General features: G+C 36.7%; 1 protein-coding gene across 6 annotated transcripts; it reads right to left on the bottom strand.

Annotated features, from left to right (window-relative positions):
• Positions 1-273: 273 nt before the first annotated feature.
• On the bottom strand, positions 274-12,975 carry LOC307162792 (nuclear GTPase SLIP-GC-like). Of its 6 annotated transcripts, XR_013821976.1 has the most exons (20): positions 12,753-12,975; positions 11,767-11,887; positions 11,341-11,373; positions 11,186-11,245; positions 10,737-11,047; positions 10,405-10,620; positions 9,402-9,596; positions 8,852-9,030; positions 8,234-8,264; positions 7,833-7,916; positions 7,635-7,731; positions 7,385-7,521; positions 7,115-7,288; positions 6,878-7,035; positions 5,860-5,983; positions 5,563-5,671; positions 2,802-2,935; positions 2,626-2,710; positions 1,624-2,505; positions 274-719 (listed from the first exon to the last, which is right to left on the bottom strand). XR_013821976.1 is itself a non-coding variant. In XM_079878414.1 (19 exons), exons 3-19 carry the CDS (start codon positions 11,351-11,353, stop codon positions 2,372-2,374), a joined length of 2,241 nt encoding a protein of 746 aa, XP_079734540.1. In that variant the 5' UTR covers positions 11,354-11,373; positions 11,767-11,887; positions 12,753-12,975; the 3' UTR covers positions 1,294-2,371. The 6 variants fall into 6 exon arrangements, 5 of the variants coding, with proteins under 5 accessions (XP_079734542.1, XP_079734540.1, XP_079734541.1 ...); XM_079878414.1 differs by lacking the exon at positions 274-719 and having other exon boundaries at positions 1,294-2,505; XM_079878416.1 differs by lacking the exons at positions 1,624-2,505; positions 2,626-2,710 and having other exon boundaries at positions 2,874-2,935.
• Positions 12,976-15,299: the final 2,324 nt, after the last annotated feature.

Consider the following 15,299-nt stretch of genomic DNA (forward strand, 5'->3'; position numbering starts at 1 on the left):
GATATCTGTTTTTATTATTTATTGACGAATTAAATCAAAATCTAAATTTCAATTAAATAAAAGATTTTAATGATTTAATACAAGAAGAGTATTCCAAAGCACTTAAATGAACATTCCTAACCTAAAAAGCACCAGTAGATGAAATGCATTTACTTTTATGCTAAATAAGATAAAGAAATTTTAATTGAAAAAACAAATTTGAAAGAAGACTGTTAGGGGGTAACAGTCAAAGACCCAGAACCAGATATGATGAATGAAGACCCAGAGTCAGAATTATAATAAACTGAAGAAAAGTTTTACTGAAGATAGTTTGCAGTTTCATCAGCAGAAGTCAGCTTCAAAACTCACACAGGAGTTCGTAGGCCGCCCCACTTACAGTTACAAAGATCACAGCAATTTTACCCTTCACCAAGGTCTAAGATACGTCCTTGCTTAGAGGTGCAGTTTCTGATTGGCTAAGAAATAGATAAACATAGTAATTATCCACACATATACAGATAGACTGAAGCATATCTCCATCGATTATGCAGCTGACACTCGGACCCTGAAGTTACGTACGTCGTGACCTTCCAGGTCGCAGATTTGGGTTGCTGGGCGCCAGCATGTCCCGAACAACAACTCAGTCAATCTCCAATAATGCCAGTGGTTTCTTAAAGGACAATTCCAGCGCAAAATGAACCTAGGGGTTAATAACACATGGGTACCGAGTCGACCGTTCTCTGGGATGTGTTTTCATGCTTATCGAATGTACCCAGTTTTATCTCGAACCACTGATTAGCTTATAACGCTAGTGTATAGGGCATAGAGTAAGTAAAAAGAAATCACTAGTTAATACTACTAACAAGGCTCAAAATAGCCCCACACTAACACGGTAGCATAATGAGGGTCCCTACATGCAAACCGAAGCATTGAGAACTTTGTAAGTGTACAGACAGTTTAATAAGAAGATACTTTGCCTGTTACACTTCGCTTATACAGGCAGGAGCCATCTTTGGAAAACAGTCTCAACCAGTCGAACCAAGAAAATGCTTGAGCTATGTTTTTGGTAAAAATATTGAAAGTATGGGGCCCCTTCTTCCCTTAGTTAGTCACCCATATATTTTAATAAACAGATATAATTCATGCATTTCCATGTAATTAGATTTCACAAACGTAATTCCTATTGACCAGCTCACTTAGCACGGCGTTCGTGGTTCGACTGGTCGAGACTGTTTTCCAAAGATGGCTCCTGCCTCTATACCTGAAGTGCTGTCTTTATAAAGTATCTTCTTATTAAACTGTCTGTTCACTTACAAAGTTCTCAATTCTTCGGTTTGCATGTAGGGACCCTCATTATGCTACCGTGTTAGTGTGGGGCTATTTTGAGCCTTGTTAGTGGTATTAACTAGCGATTTTTTACATACTCTATGCCTTATATACTAGCGTTATAAGCTAATCTGTGGTTCGAGATAAAACTGGGTGCATTCGATTAGCATGAAAACACATCCCAGAGAACGGTCGACTCGTTACCCATGTGTTATTAACCCCTAGCTTCATTTTGCGCCGGAATTGTCCTTTGACCTGTAAGCAAAAGGACTAACACACACACCGACACAGCTTTTCCAAGGTTGGATTTGGCCAGGCTCTAACTATAAACAGGAGAGTCCTCTCAAAACATCAAGATAATGCGTTCTTTCTCTCAAGGAGAGCTACACTTTAGTCTAACTGGAAAGTAAGGCTTTAACAAAGAAATGGTCCCTTAAACTATTGGCTTCAATGACCCCTATATGTTTTTAACACGTTGAAGACCTTTCTCAAATACAAAACAAGTCCCTATTTCATTTCTGGAAGCCAGGCTAAATAAGCAAGCACTTTTACTGCATTCAGATATCAAATACATATCTGAATACATGAAATTAAAGAATACATGAAAAGAACATTTCACATTTCATTCTATAGCAAAGTAAAATCTCCAGAGAAGTCATTTTGATATTTAGAAGGAAACATATTGATTAATATCTTGATTATAATCACTCATTACATATACATTGAAGCAGAAGTGGATTCCAATCCACCCCCTTCAAGACCCTTGCTTCATTCCAATCTAAATGCATCACCAATAAAGGTTCTAGAAAATGGGACAGCTGCACTAAGCATTTAAATGGCATTTCCATTTCTTGTTGTAAGCTGCCACAATAATAAAAAAAAGTGGTAATAAACAAGGACAATAAATCAATACACAGTTTGTGTATCATGCAGTTTTCACCTAAAATAAAGCCCAAGGTTCAGAGAAATTTGATGAAAGTGAACCATTTTAAAACCACTACCAATACCAACACATTAATGTGAGTAAAGCAATAAGATCTATATAATGTAAAACTAATGAAAACATTTACTGAAATGTGTTACATGTGTTCATGTGTTCATCTGTTAATTCTTGACCTTTTGGGCCTCTTGTTTCTTGATGACCTAAGTTTGACAGTTGCTCTGCAAGTCTCTCCAGCTGTTCGATCTCTCTTGAGACATCTAAAGACACATATCAGAGAGTGATCAAGATTAATTAGTCAACACTTCACATCGCAAAATATTATTTGTTTACTTTAAACTCTTGTTTATGTGGTAAAATAGGATGACATTCTTTTTTACCCATCAATTTGATATTGCTGGTTTTTGACAGTGAGAGTTTCATTGATCTCTTTAGTCCTGATTCAAGAGTATCCTTTATGTGCAGCTTTACACAGAAACAAGAGAAGATTATGCTTGACTTTAGTCACTGTACAACTATAGATATATGATTTTCTTAATAAATATGATATCAGTACCTTTAAATTGTCGAAATTTTGAAGCATTTGAATTTTTGCCTTGTTGAACATGTCATGTTTTATCTTATCGACTGTGGTTATTAGCAGTTCTTGCCTTTTCTTCATGGATCCGATTCCAGTCACTGCTGCGGCTTCTAAAATAAGAAACATGGTTGTCTTTCTTATGAAGACACATTAGAACAAGAAAATGTGTTTACAATAAAACTGTTAACACTGCTAATATTGTACCATTTTGCATTGGTGGCTTATGAATGTGTTTATTAAATGATTTAGTAAATCAGAGCTCAACATCGAGGATGGCCCGCCAACACTGGGTCAGTGCTGGATAGTCTCCATTCTTGAATTTATTGATCAAGTACACGGTTTTATGCCTTGCAAACTTAAATATTTGGTTCCCCAAGAAGTGGATCTTTGACGCTGGGTAATGTCTTGACATTATGGGAACACTCCTGCATGAGCCGGTGTCTAAACACGGCAATCTGATTGGCCGAACATATGAACATGGTGATACACCAAGACCATTAATCAGAAATGTGCATCGTCACCTTCTTTGTCTTCAGAAGCCACATGTTTGTTCAGCATGTCTCTGTTCCGGTTTGTGTGTTGAAGTCTTTAGTCATGATTTAGAAAAAAACAAATCAGGACTAAAGTACAGTGCATCAGTCAGCAGCGTTCAAGGAGCTGATCCCTTGTCCAGGTGTCCACGGCGTAAATTAGCCAGGCCCGACAGGTAGGTATTAGAGAGAGGAACAAAAAGTGAGTGTGGCCACTCAAGCCCGTCATTAAAAAAAGGATTGTTCCCTTAATCACGGCTGCCTAGGGGAGATCGGAGTTGAGAGAGGTGATCGCCTCGAGGGCAGCAGAGAAAAATAAACACAGACGCCACTCTGCCCTGGTCCCTGTGAGTGATCCCTCTAGAGCAGTGGTTCTCAAAGTGTGGGGCGTGCCCCACTGGTGGGGAATAGAGACGTGACAGGTGGGGCACGCCAAACGGGAGGAAATTTTCCTTTTTATGCCTTTTTATATCTTTATCCAGACATCACAACTGTCCCGGAAGTTCCGAGAGTCTCCCACATATTGATAGCGGCTCCTTGACGCCCGCAAATGAGATTTTGAGAGTGACTGCGCGCGCATGTGTGTGTGTTTGTGTGACTATAAAGGCATATTAATATTAGCGGAACAAACTTTCGCGCCCATAGATATATGTGTAGCTGTATCTATGTTTCGCACCGATGGGTAGCAGGCTAGTGTGGGCAATAAATAAATTGTGCAATGCAAAACAGGCTCATTGCAGCCACTAATGCAGGGATAAATAGATCTGTCTTGCCAAAATGTCTTCCCACCACCACAGGTGATTTGGGAGGTAGAGGCATCCCGCGGGCTATCCACCCTATCTTTGCTCTTCAGCGATTCTTCCTCTTTGTCAGTTCAGTTGTTGGTCCCTGCACCTGCACTGTCACTCCACTTGTCTGTATTTACGTGTTCCAGACAGACTTTTTCAGTGACAATTTCTGCAGGTTACATTCATATGCAAGTAGCCTGGTGATCAGTCAGTTATTCAACAGATCAGTACTGAAAGTTTTAATGTAAAAAAAAAAACTATTTAATTAAAAAAAATGTCTTTAACATTAAAATATAGTGATAATAATAAAATGTATCTTTTTTGTGATGGGGAAAGTGGAAATGTTGATGTGTTCCAACTAGTCACATCTTTTGTTACCGTTTGTTTCTCTTTTTTATCATGGCTTTGTGTTTCTAGTAGTGATTGTTTCCAAATGCTCCCTTTTACTGTATATACAATGACCTAGTGATTAGAATAATTGTTTTGCAGTGCTTTTGTCACATGTCTGTCCTGTCTTGTTTTGCACTTGGGTGTTGGTTATGTTAAGTCAGGTGCTCATGTTCATTGTTATGCTGCCTTCACGTGCTCTGGAAAAGATGATATTTTCCACTTGTGAACTGGTATTTACCAGTGTGTTGTGTTCAAGTGCTTTTGTTGTCGTAATGTAGTACCCGCAAGGTCTCAGTAGAGTATCTTTTTTATCTTTACAAAAAAAACAAAAACAAAAAAAAACGTAAATGTGGTGCTCTAATTCTGATTATTAAAACATAATTAATAATTAAAAAAAAATAAAACATGACATAAAATGATTAAATATGAACCAAGGAAATTGCGGCGAAGTTGAAAATTGAGTGTTAACGCATTATATTACAATCGTTAATGACACAACATTGTATAGGCTACAAAAACTATCCGCTAACAGTATTCACGACTCTTGCGTTGCTCTCCGCCATTTTGAAAAGGTCAAAGGTTATCTCATCTCGGCAACTCGTGCATCAAAATATTCTACGAGTTGCCCAGTGGAAAATACCACATGAGGGGGTGTTCATGTGCATTTTCCATGTCGGCTTTTGGTATTTACCATAATTACCATAGCACGTGAAGGCACCATTAGTCCCGCCCGTCTTGTTAGCTAGTTATTGGTTAATTTGCCCCACCTGTTGTGTTCGTTACCCTCCTTTGTTTGCTCCCCTATTTAGTCTCCTTGTGTCTGTAGTCTTGTGTGGTTACGTTGTCTATGTTTGGTGTTCTGTTTCCAGTCCCAGTTCTGTTTCAGAGTTTCTTGTATTTTTCCCCCTCGTGGGTATTTTTGTTATTGTGTTTTTTATTAAAGTTCTTCTTGTTTTGGCTGCAATTGAGTCCTCGGTTTTGTTTGTATCTAACGTGACAGATTTAATGTAACTTTTAAAGCTCGCTTACGTTCATAGCAAGAAGACATTTCCTTCTCAATGGTTGTTTGGATTGATGAGTAGATGTGCTTCTTTGTATCAACAATGTCTCTTTTGAGCGATGCCTTCAGATTTGTTTCCTTTTAAAATAGGGGGAAAACACAAAGTCAGAAGAGTGTCAAAACACCATAAAACTATAAAGGTTTTTTTTTATGTCCCTTCTTACTTCAGTAATGAGGATTGAGGAAATTGACTTCAGAGGGAGTAAAGACTAACCCAGGGTCGCATTAAGACCCTTGAGTGACCACAGGAGGACAAATGAACTCACCTCTGTTTTGATGAAGTTCTGAATGTGATGTAATATGGGAGATCCAGGAGAAGCAGAGTCACTCTGGATGATACTGAACTTGTCAATCTGTTCTTGCACTGACTTCCCTGTTGTTCCAGTCAGACTGAAGCCAAGAGAAAACAAAATAGTTTCATTTAAAAACTGTTTACAGAATATTGTTGTAATGATATAATCTAATACAAGGATAACCAGTATAAACCCTGCTGTGGCTCATTAGCAAAATGGAACAAAAAGAACAATATTTATAAATTTGTGTTTAAACCTCCATATTAACTTCTTGTTTATTCAACTGTTGTATAAATCAGTGTCACATTTGCAATCAGGAAAAAACAATGCTCTTCAATGCTCTTCACTTCCCCAATAATCTGCTGAGTGTCTTCTTAAAGGTGCACTGTGTAATTTTTAGCGGTGAGGTTGTGAATTGCAACCAAAAGAAGTTACAGTGGGCGACAGGAAAATATGTTGTCATCTGAGACAGCAGAAAGTAGCCAGTTAAGCAATGAGGTTTCTTTACAAAGATAAATTAAGAAATTAGGTTTACTTAATTATTCAGTAAAACTATTATTGCAAATATTATTGTTACTTGTTCATCATTGTGTCAGTGTTTTATTCGCTGACTTTAGCTTGCTTCTTTGCACAAAGAACAACATAGTAATGAAATGCGTTTCTCCGTTTAGGGCCACTGTAGAAACATGGTTTCAATGTAAGGGGACTGCGGTGTAGATAGAAATGGCTCATTCTAAGGTAATAAAAACATAACGGTTCATTATGTAAGGTCTTTATACACCACTGAAAACATAATTATGTATATGATATTGCATTTCTGTCAACAGATCCTCCTAAATATTACACAATGCACCTTTAAAGGTGAGCTAGGTCTGTATTCCAATGCATTCATGACTTATAACCATTTAAGTTCAGAATTTTCACATCGGTGCTCAAAATGGGGGGTGACAGTTACCAGGTTAAATGAAAAAAAAAAAAAAATAGAACTTACGGGAAAATCAGATTGAAATATTCATTAATATATTCTTGCAAGTGTTTGGCCAATTGCCTGTTCAGATCTATGATTACATCCCAATTTTTTGACCAGTAGCATCCGTCGTTCTTGCACAAAGCTTGAAGGATTTTATGGAATCCTCTTTTATCCATATTCTGACAAAAACAAAAATAACAAAGCCGTTAAAAGGGCAAGAAAATTCTGATTCACTTTGCACATTACAATCACACTTACAGGGGATATAATTGCTTTTGTGGAAGCAACGCATAATTGCACTGATTCGTCCACTCCCTTTGAGAGAAACTGCGCCAGATCTCTATAAATGGTGTCAAAACGACTGTCCATTTCATTCAGTGCCTTCTTTAGGTTCTTCTCTAATTCGTTGTAGACTTTGACTTTTGTATCATCCTGAAACACATTCACACAACAGCAGTGAATTACAGGATAATGTATATTGGCTGCATTCTGAAGACACACATGTATATCAGCAGTTCAGACTCGTACCGTTTTCTTGTCTCTATCCTGCTGGACACTTTGGATCAAGGACAAAACTCCCTTTGCTTTATTGACATAATCACTGGTCAGATCTCTGTTTATGTTCTTGTTAAGAATCCTCAGATCATCCTGTAGCTTTGGGATTTCTACAGAAGGGTATGACTTTGATCAGTCCTTTAACTACAATTTGACGTTTAGTTCATTTATGGATTTTTTTTAACATGAATAATGTAGTAGTTTGGTAAACAGGATAGTTTACCTGTTTCACTACGTTCCAGACTTAAATTATGCTCAAAGAAGGCATTGGAACTTACAGTGAAGACATTAAGAAAATTATCATCAGTGCTGAATCTTTTCTATGAAAAAAAAAAAATACAAAAAATAACAATAATAAATAAATAATATTATATCACATATTACTAGAACTTATTAAAAAATGTAAAATTTAAGAAACTACCTTGATTTCAGAATTTTCAAACTTTTCTTTAACTCTTGTCTTGGCATTTTTATTTCTATGAAGTATGCACACTTTTTTCTTATCCTTATGAGAATGATAAAAACAATAATATATTAATGTAATGTATAATACCAGTGTGAAATTTAATACAATGGTTGATTATACAAGCTGTATATCATTACTTAATGTACTCAAACTAGCTGTATATGTAAAAACAACTTTTTACATCAGCTTGAGCTGGAACACTGTACTTACACTCAAGGTTGACTATGAAATGGCAATTTAAAAAATTAGCTTATTTTCAGAACTTTCTAAAGGTATTTGTTTTACTTGATATAAATAATATATTTCAACTTTTATAAAGAAGAAATATATGCTATAGAGTTTAAGATTTTCCAAACCTCGTCTTCTGAGATAAGAAGCCGTGTAGATCTAAAAAGAAAAATTGAAAAGACACAAAGTGGTTTTTATTGAAAATCTGGTAGTTGTTTTTTTTTTTTGTTTTTTTTTTTTTGTATAAAATAGCTGTGACAAAAAGAAGTTGTATAAGGGGTGCTGTTTGTAACATTTTGCTAACTCTTGACATACTGAATTAGTCCACCATCCAGCCACTCAACCATTCTCCAAAACAGGAGTGTCCAAACTCTGTCCTGTGGGCCACTATCCTGCAGGGTTTAGCTTCAACTTGTCTCAACATACTGGCCTGGAAGTTTCTAGTATGCCTAGTAACATCTTGATCAGCTGGTTCAGGTGTGTTTTATTGGGGTTGGAGCTAAACTCTTCAGGACAGTGGCCCTCCTGGGGCAGAATTCGACACCTCTGCTCCAAAACATGTCAAGAAAACTGAACAAGCTAAATGATTAACACAATTCCTGACTGGCTCAAAAATGGCCCACACTATGGTTCTCTCTACGCTGTTGACACACAGAGACAAGTTGATTCATCTTTGAAACCTACTTCAGTGACATCTGCCATTAAAAATTAGTGCACCTTAAGGGCAAAGAGATACTAATTCTAACCTTATATAGGCTGGTGGATTGATATCATCAGTCTTTGTACAGATGAAGTTGATGCTTTTGCATTCTCCTCCTGGTCCCAGTTCCTCAATGCAATGCTTTAAAATCCCCCAGGGGTCTTTGTCAGTGCTTGCTCGATTTATAGCACTCACAATCCACACAAAAGAGCACTCTGTCAGTTTCTACAAGATAGGAAATAGTGAGTTAGATGACATGCTTTTAGTAGTGTTTTGGAAACATCCATTCAACAACTTTTTTACAGTACAGACAAAGCATTATGAAATCATTTACTTGCAGTTTGTGATGCAGCTGCTGTGAGATCCAATTACAGTTGGCAGCTTCATCTTTTAACAAAAGTTTCTTTGCAAACTCTTAATTACTCTGTGCCTCATTTACGAAACAAAATGCTCCATATAATTCGCTCCAGGACAACATTAAAATAAACCATCCACTTTTTTCAGACACTTGTGACCCCTTTAAAAATAACTTTCCACAATACTGTGTATATATTATTCCAAACGTTCACTGGAAAAGAGTGCAGTAATATACGTACAGATTTCCACTTGTCATCTCTTAACTTGTTGCAGTCTCCAGTGCCAGGAATATCAACAAGCACAATGTTTTCCAGGAGTCCATGATGATCTGGAACCTTAAAGGTCACACTCTTCACAAGTGGCCAGTACCAGCCACCAGGACTGGCCTCACTGTGTAGAATGTAAGATGCAACATCATTGGCAAATTTGGAGACCTGTTGAGAAAATAAGTAATGTTGGATATTAATTTACAAATCCATAATACAGTAGCCTACTTTCAGTGTTATTAACCATCAGGCATTAAAGGGTTAGTTCACCCAAAAATGAAAATTCTGTCAGTAATTACTCACCCTCATGTTGTTCCAACCCTGTAAGACTTTTGTTTATCTTCAGATCACAAATTAAGATATTTTTGATGAAATCTGAGAGCTGGCTCACTCCTTCTGCTAGGTAATCGTTGTCTGCCATCCCAGAAAAGTTAGAAAACAAATTGTTAAAATAGTCCAAGTGACTACAGTGGCTCAACCTTAAGTTTATCAAGCGACGAGAATACTTTTTGTGCGCAAAAAAACTTTATTTAACTATTCATTTTCTTCTGTGTGGGCCTCTGAGTGAGTTGGTGTAACAGCGCTGCGCTTCTGGGTTGTACGTCAGAATGTAGGCTCACACAGAAGAAAATTAATAGTGAATAAAGTTTTTTTGTGCACAAAAAGTATTCTCGTCGCTTGATAAATCAATCAATAATTTCAATAATCAATCGATAAACTTAAGATTGAGCCACTGTAGTCACTTGGACTATTTTAATGATGTCTTTACTAACTTTTCTGGGATGGCAGATATCGATTACATAGAAGCCTATGGAGGAGTGAGCCTGCTCTCATATTTCATCAAAAATATCTTAATTTGTGTTCCGAAGATGAACGAAAGTCTTGCGGGTTGGAACAACATGAGAGTGAGTAATACTGACAGAATTTTCATTTTTGGGTGACCTAACCCTTTAACATATTTAGTTTACTAACTTACATCATTGTTTGAGATGGTTTTCTTATTGATAGACAAAAAGGTTTCAATCTCAGCAAATTTGTCATTGTTCTTGAGCTCTTCTAATGTTTTCTTTTCTGCATCATCTCCATACAGCGCAGTGATCTTTTCTACAGCAATTTCAAACAAGTCATCATTCCTGTCCTCACTTTCATCCGACAAAACTCTGAAAAGATCTCCAAGCTCTTTCTCCCACTCCTGCAGAGGGGCAATATAGAAAATAAGGCTTTTTTTTTCTTCCTGTCTGATTTATTTACATATTTATAAAGAACTATCATCGTAAAGCATAGTAAAATGAAAACAAATAAGGAAACCTCTTTAGAGTAGAGTTCAATCTCTGCTATGTAGTTTGAGTCAGTCACATTGGCTTCCACCTGAGTAACAACGGCTGTACAGGCACCAAAACAACCAGATGGCAGTAGATCCTTTTTCCCCAGGACTGCACTTAATAGGGAGCTCTTCCCTTCACCTGATTTTCCAAAAATCCCAATGGTTGCCTTTTTACTGCTGACATTATTCATTTTATTTATCTTTGACATGATGTCTCTGTGCATTATGATTGTGTGGACTAAGTTATCAGTGACTGTTTTCATGATTTGCTTTGCCTTCAACATGATCTCCATATCTGTACAATGAAGAAGAGAAGCACAATACAGATTATTTAAAGCAAAAAAGAAAAATTGGGCAGACCATCTAGGCAACCAAGTGATTTGTTACTCTGGCAGTTCCAGATTAAGTGTAAACAGATTCAGATTTTACTTGCCTGTCAGCGGTGACTCTATGCTTGAGTCAGACGATTCTTGATCACGCTTTCTTTTAGTACCTACGAGATAATTAATTTCAATCATTATATTTCCTCAATCACTGACTGTAAAGCAAATACACAATTTTTTTAATTTATTTGAGAAACTTTTATACCTTGGCTAGCCATTGTGAGGTCGATGGAAAGACCTGGAGGGGAAAAAACACTGGGATCAAGCACATGGTCTAGACGTATTAACCAACTTTATGTACCCCATTGTTATGCTTCTTTTTATAGCAGAAATGGAACATTATTTAGTCCACATTTATAGATTTTATCCAATCATACTACAAGGATTCTTTATTCAACTTACAACTAAAAGGGAGACCTGATGACTGTAAAACGTTTTGCTTCAACATTGTTTCATTATCAATGTCATTTTTTTAGCTTATATTTATTTATCTATTTATTTTATTACAGACGCACCATAGTTAACGAAACTTAACCCTAAATTAACCCCCAAAAAATGCAGTAACTAACAGCAAGGTTTTCAAATTTTAGCAAAATTTAAGAACCATAAAATAATTTGAGAAAAATGTTACCTTTTATTTCTCAGGTTAATGTCTGTGGAACAAGACACTGCTGTCGATTCAGCGATACAGTTGAGCTCTGAACTCTGAACGTTAGATCTGCCTGTTCAGACTTTTGGCTGTGGACTTCTTGCTGTTTAGCAAGGAAAAGATTTAAAAAAAAATAATAATCATCTGAGTCTGAAGTTTTATTTGACCTCAAATTGTACTAAAAATTCATCATAATTATTATTATATTTTTATTTATACTGAGCTTTAGTCCACCAAAATACAGATTTCAGGAATAATGAAAGTAAAAAGCACAAGAAGTGAAAGCAAATGGGCACAAAGTTCTATTTGTGGAGATGAAAATCTAAAGACTAGGCTTCAAAGACAAAGGTAAAGGATTCAGAACATGTCTAGGTAAATGAGAATGTACTGTGACACAATATGACCTCTTGTTTCGTCTATGTGCATCTCCAGATTCTCTGTTTATTTAAGTGTGTAGAAATAATACATTTAATTTAAGCTTGATTGCATGTTTTCTGTACATGTTCACATTTTTTTGAGTTGCTTTATCAAACTTCAAGAGTCATGTGTGCTGCATCACCCCTCTGGGTGTTTTCGACCTCAAACATGTAACTCTGTCTAGGTCACTCAACTGATTTGATTCCCCTCAAATAGGGGAATATATTATCTCAGGGCTAACTTATTCTGGTCACTATCGTACTTCCCTAATCCTATGGTGCAGATAATCACCATGCCTACCCGGGTGGGGTGAGTTATTCTCAAATTCAGTGCACCGCATCCGTGCTTGCTATGCTCCATCACGGCCCACTCTATGGTGACTGGTTGGCATCCTGGTACCCCCTATTTTTACTTGACAGCAATGAACAGTACGGGACTGTTTTCTAATTTTACTATTTCTTGCAGAGAAAAAAAACACTAAATACATTACTCTCTACAATATAATCTTGGAATTCTGTTGATCAGAATGTACAATCAAAGGTAAAGCTTACCCTATCCTTCGTCTTTGCAGACGAGTCTAGGAAACGGAAAGTGTATTGTGGTTCTGAAGCACCGCTTTCCTCTTCCTGCTTGTTGAGATGTGTGTGCTCTGCTCTCAGATTACAGGAAGTGCCTAAAAGAGCTACATACAGTAATGCTTCTTCTTATGCAGTCAGTGTAAGTGAGGTGCCAGCTTGCACTCGCCCTAATCTTACGCAAATATCTGCATTTCCTGTTTCCTGTAGCAATGTAATACTTTGTAATACTTACGTTTTTCCTTTTTTTTTTTTTTAAAATTGTACATTTGATCAGATTTCTGACTATCTTTCTATGCATCTCATTACTAACTCTCTACATAATTTCATTTGGCAGTTCACACACACAATAATGTCTTTTTCACCCTGAACCTGAAGTTATATTTTCACACAGGATGTGTGCATCTGACCGCCAGTTTCTCCAAATTGTTTCCTGACAATTCTTTTCTTTTCTTTTTTATTTTTTTTATTTTTCTTTTTTTTATAATTTAAACCTTTATTTAATTGTTCAGAGGAGAACACTTAATTTCTCTTGTTGGAGACATAAATGTATGTGTGTTACAGTTTTTTACGATTGCTATGACAGATTTTTCAATACTTTTAACAATTTTCCAAAACTCTTAACACAGTTAGCACTACATCCGTCTGTGTAAACTATACTATTAACACATTTCTTGTTGCTTTAACACAAAATGCATACAATTAACACAAATTTAAAATGCTTGAACTTCTTTTACACACAAGCTCAAACAAGACCAAAACAATGGATTTTTACTGCCAAATTTACCAATGCTTTAACACTGTATGTCAGAACAGATAACACCATGTTCTAAACCTAACCTTACAGTAAAGTCAAGGTAAACAGCTGTTTATATTGTGAATTGAAACACAAATATATCCCCTGTATTTTATTCTATTCTTACTGAGAAACAGCTGATTGAATTATGCAAATAGATCATTAGAAGACGACTCTTTTTTATTCTTCTGGTGCTTTTTCTGTCTGTATATTTTGTAGTTTCACATTATTCCATTGCTAGTGAGAAACAGCTCATTGAAGTTATGCAAATATGGGACAATGTGGCATTCCACCATTCCCGTCTAGTCACAGCCTAGTTTGACGCCCATCAGAGGATGATGTCCATTTTCCTTGCCCCATTTTCCTTCCCTTTCCTCAACCCCATTGAGGAGTTTTCTCAGCCTGGAGATGAAAGGTTTTTGACCATCATCCACAGGACCAAATGTCCCTCCTGTATGCAAAAGATGCTGCATACCAAGACAACACAGCTGAACACTTCCAGGGGTGGATAAGGCATGTTACTGTAAAAGATTCTTCCCAAGATGCCTTGCCAGGGAAGATATCAGGTGTGATGTGGATGAGAACATGTGGACAAATGCAGAAGACCGGGCAGATTAGAAGATGGCCTTTTCTGTTTGTATATTTTGTATTTTCACATACAGTAATACTGTAAATGGCAGCTATATTGCATATTTTTGTTATCTTGCAGAAATGTCCTGTTGCAACTAAAACCGTTACTGCAGCAATTCTGTCTCTGTCTTCTTTTTTTCATAAACCATACATTCTATAAAGCTACTCCAAGAAGGGTAATTTATTTTATTGTATTGAATTTCTGATGCTGCAAAAAAATATAAATAAATAAATAAATGCATGCATGCATGCATTTACATTACAAACAAAACAAAATGTAGAGAGGCTTCAAAAGAAACATGCAGTGCAAAACACAATCTATGATCAATACAATATACTGTCTGTTTTATAAGGGCTGACCTGACACATATAAAATAATGCAGTTTCTGTAATTCCATCTGATGTTAGTGTTTTTTATGACATTGTGCTATGATTGACTAAATGTTCCTGTTGGAAGAGAACATTTGTTAATGTTTTGGAAGACATGGTGTATTGTGTTTTTTTATTATTGTATTTTGAAAATTAGTGTTGGAAAATTAAGGTTGTTTTGACTGCGCTGATTGGAGTGTTTTTGAGGCTGCAGCCACTGATCTGGATGAGCTCACTGACACTGTGACATCTTACATCAGCTTCTGTGAGGACATGTGTGTCCCCACTAGGACTTTTTTAACATATAACAACGATAAGCCATGGTTCACTGCAAAACTAAAACATCTTCGTCAGGCCAAAGAGGATGCCTACAGGAGTGGGGACAGAGCCTTGTACAAACAGGCCAAATACACACTGACAAAGGAGATCAGAGAAGCTAAGAGGAGCTTCTCTGAAAAGCTGAAAAGCCAGTTTTCAGCTAACGACCCTGCATCAGTGTGGAAAGGCCTGAAAGCCATCACCAGCTACAAAACACCATCCCCCAACACTGTTGAGAATCAACGACTGGCCGATGATCAGAATAGGATTAAATCCTCACTAGCTTGTTTAGCCTATACCAGTAAATCTAGGTGTGTCCCTACACCTTCGTGAAGCAATAATAATCATTGACAACTAGACCTATTGATCAAATTCATGCTTACCCTCCAGCAGAATCTTTCCTTGATCCT

Source organism: Squalius cephalus, assembly GCF_949319135.1.
Source record: "Squalius cephalus genome assembly, chromosome: 8".
Classification (NCBI taxonomy): domain Eukaryota; kingdom Metazoa; phylum Chordata; class Actinopteri; order Cypriniformes; family Leuciscidae; genus Squalius; species Squalius cephalus.

What these genes read in the sequence shown, in the direction of transcription:
- LOC307162792 (XM_079878414.1), bottom strand. An exon ending in TTCTTATCTCAGAAGACGAG is followed by an intron (nt 7,917 to 8,233) that starts GTTTGGAAAATC and finishes CATTCTCATAAG; the next exon opens with GATAAGAAAAAAGTGTGCAT. An exon ending in TTGAAAATTCTGAAATCAAG is followed by an intron (nt 7,732 to 7,832) that starts GTAGTTTCTTAA and finishes TTTTTTTCATAG; the next exon opens with AAAAGATTCAGCACTGATGA.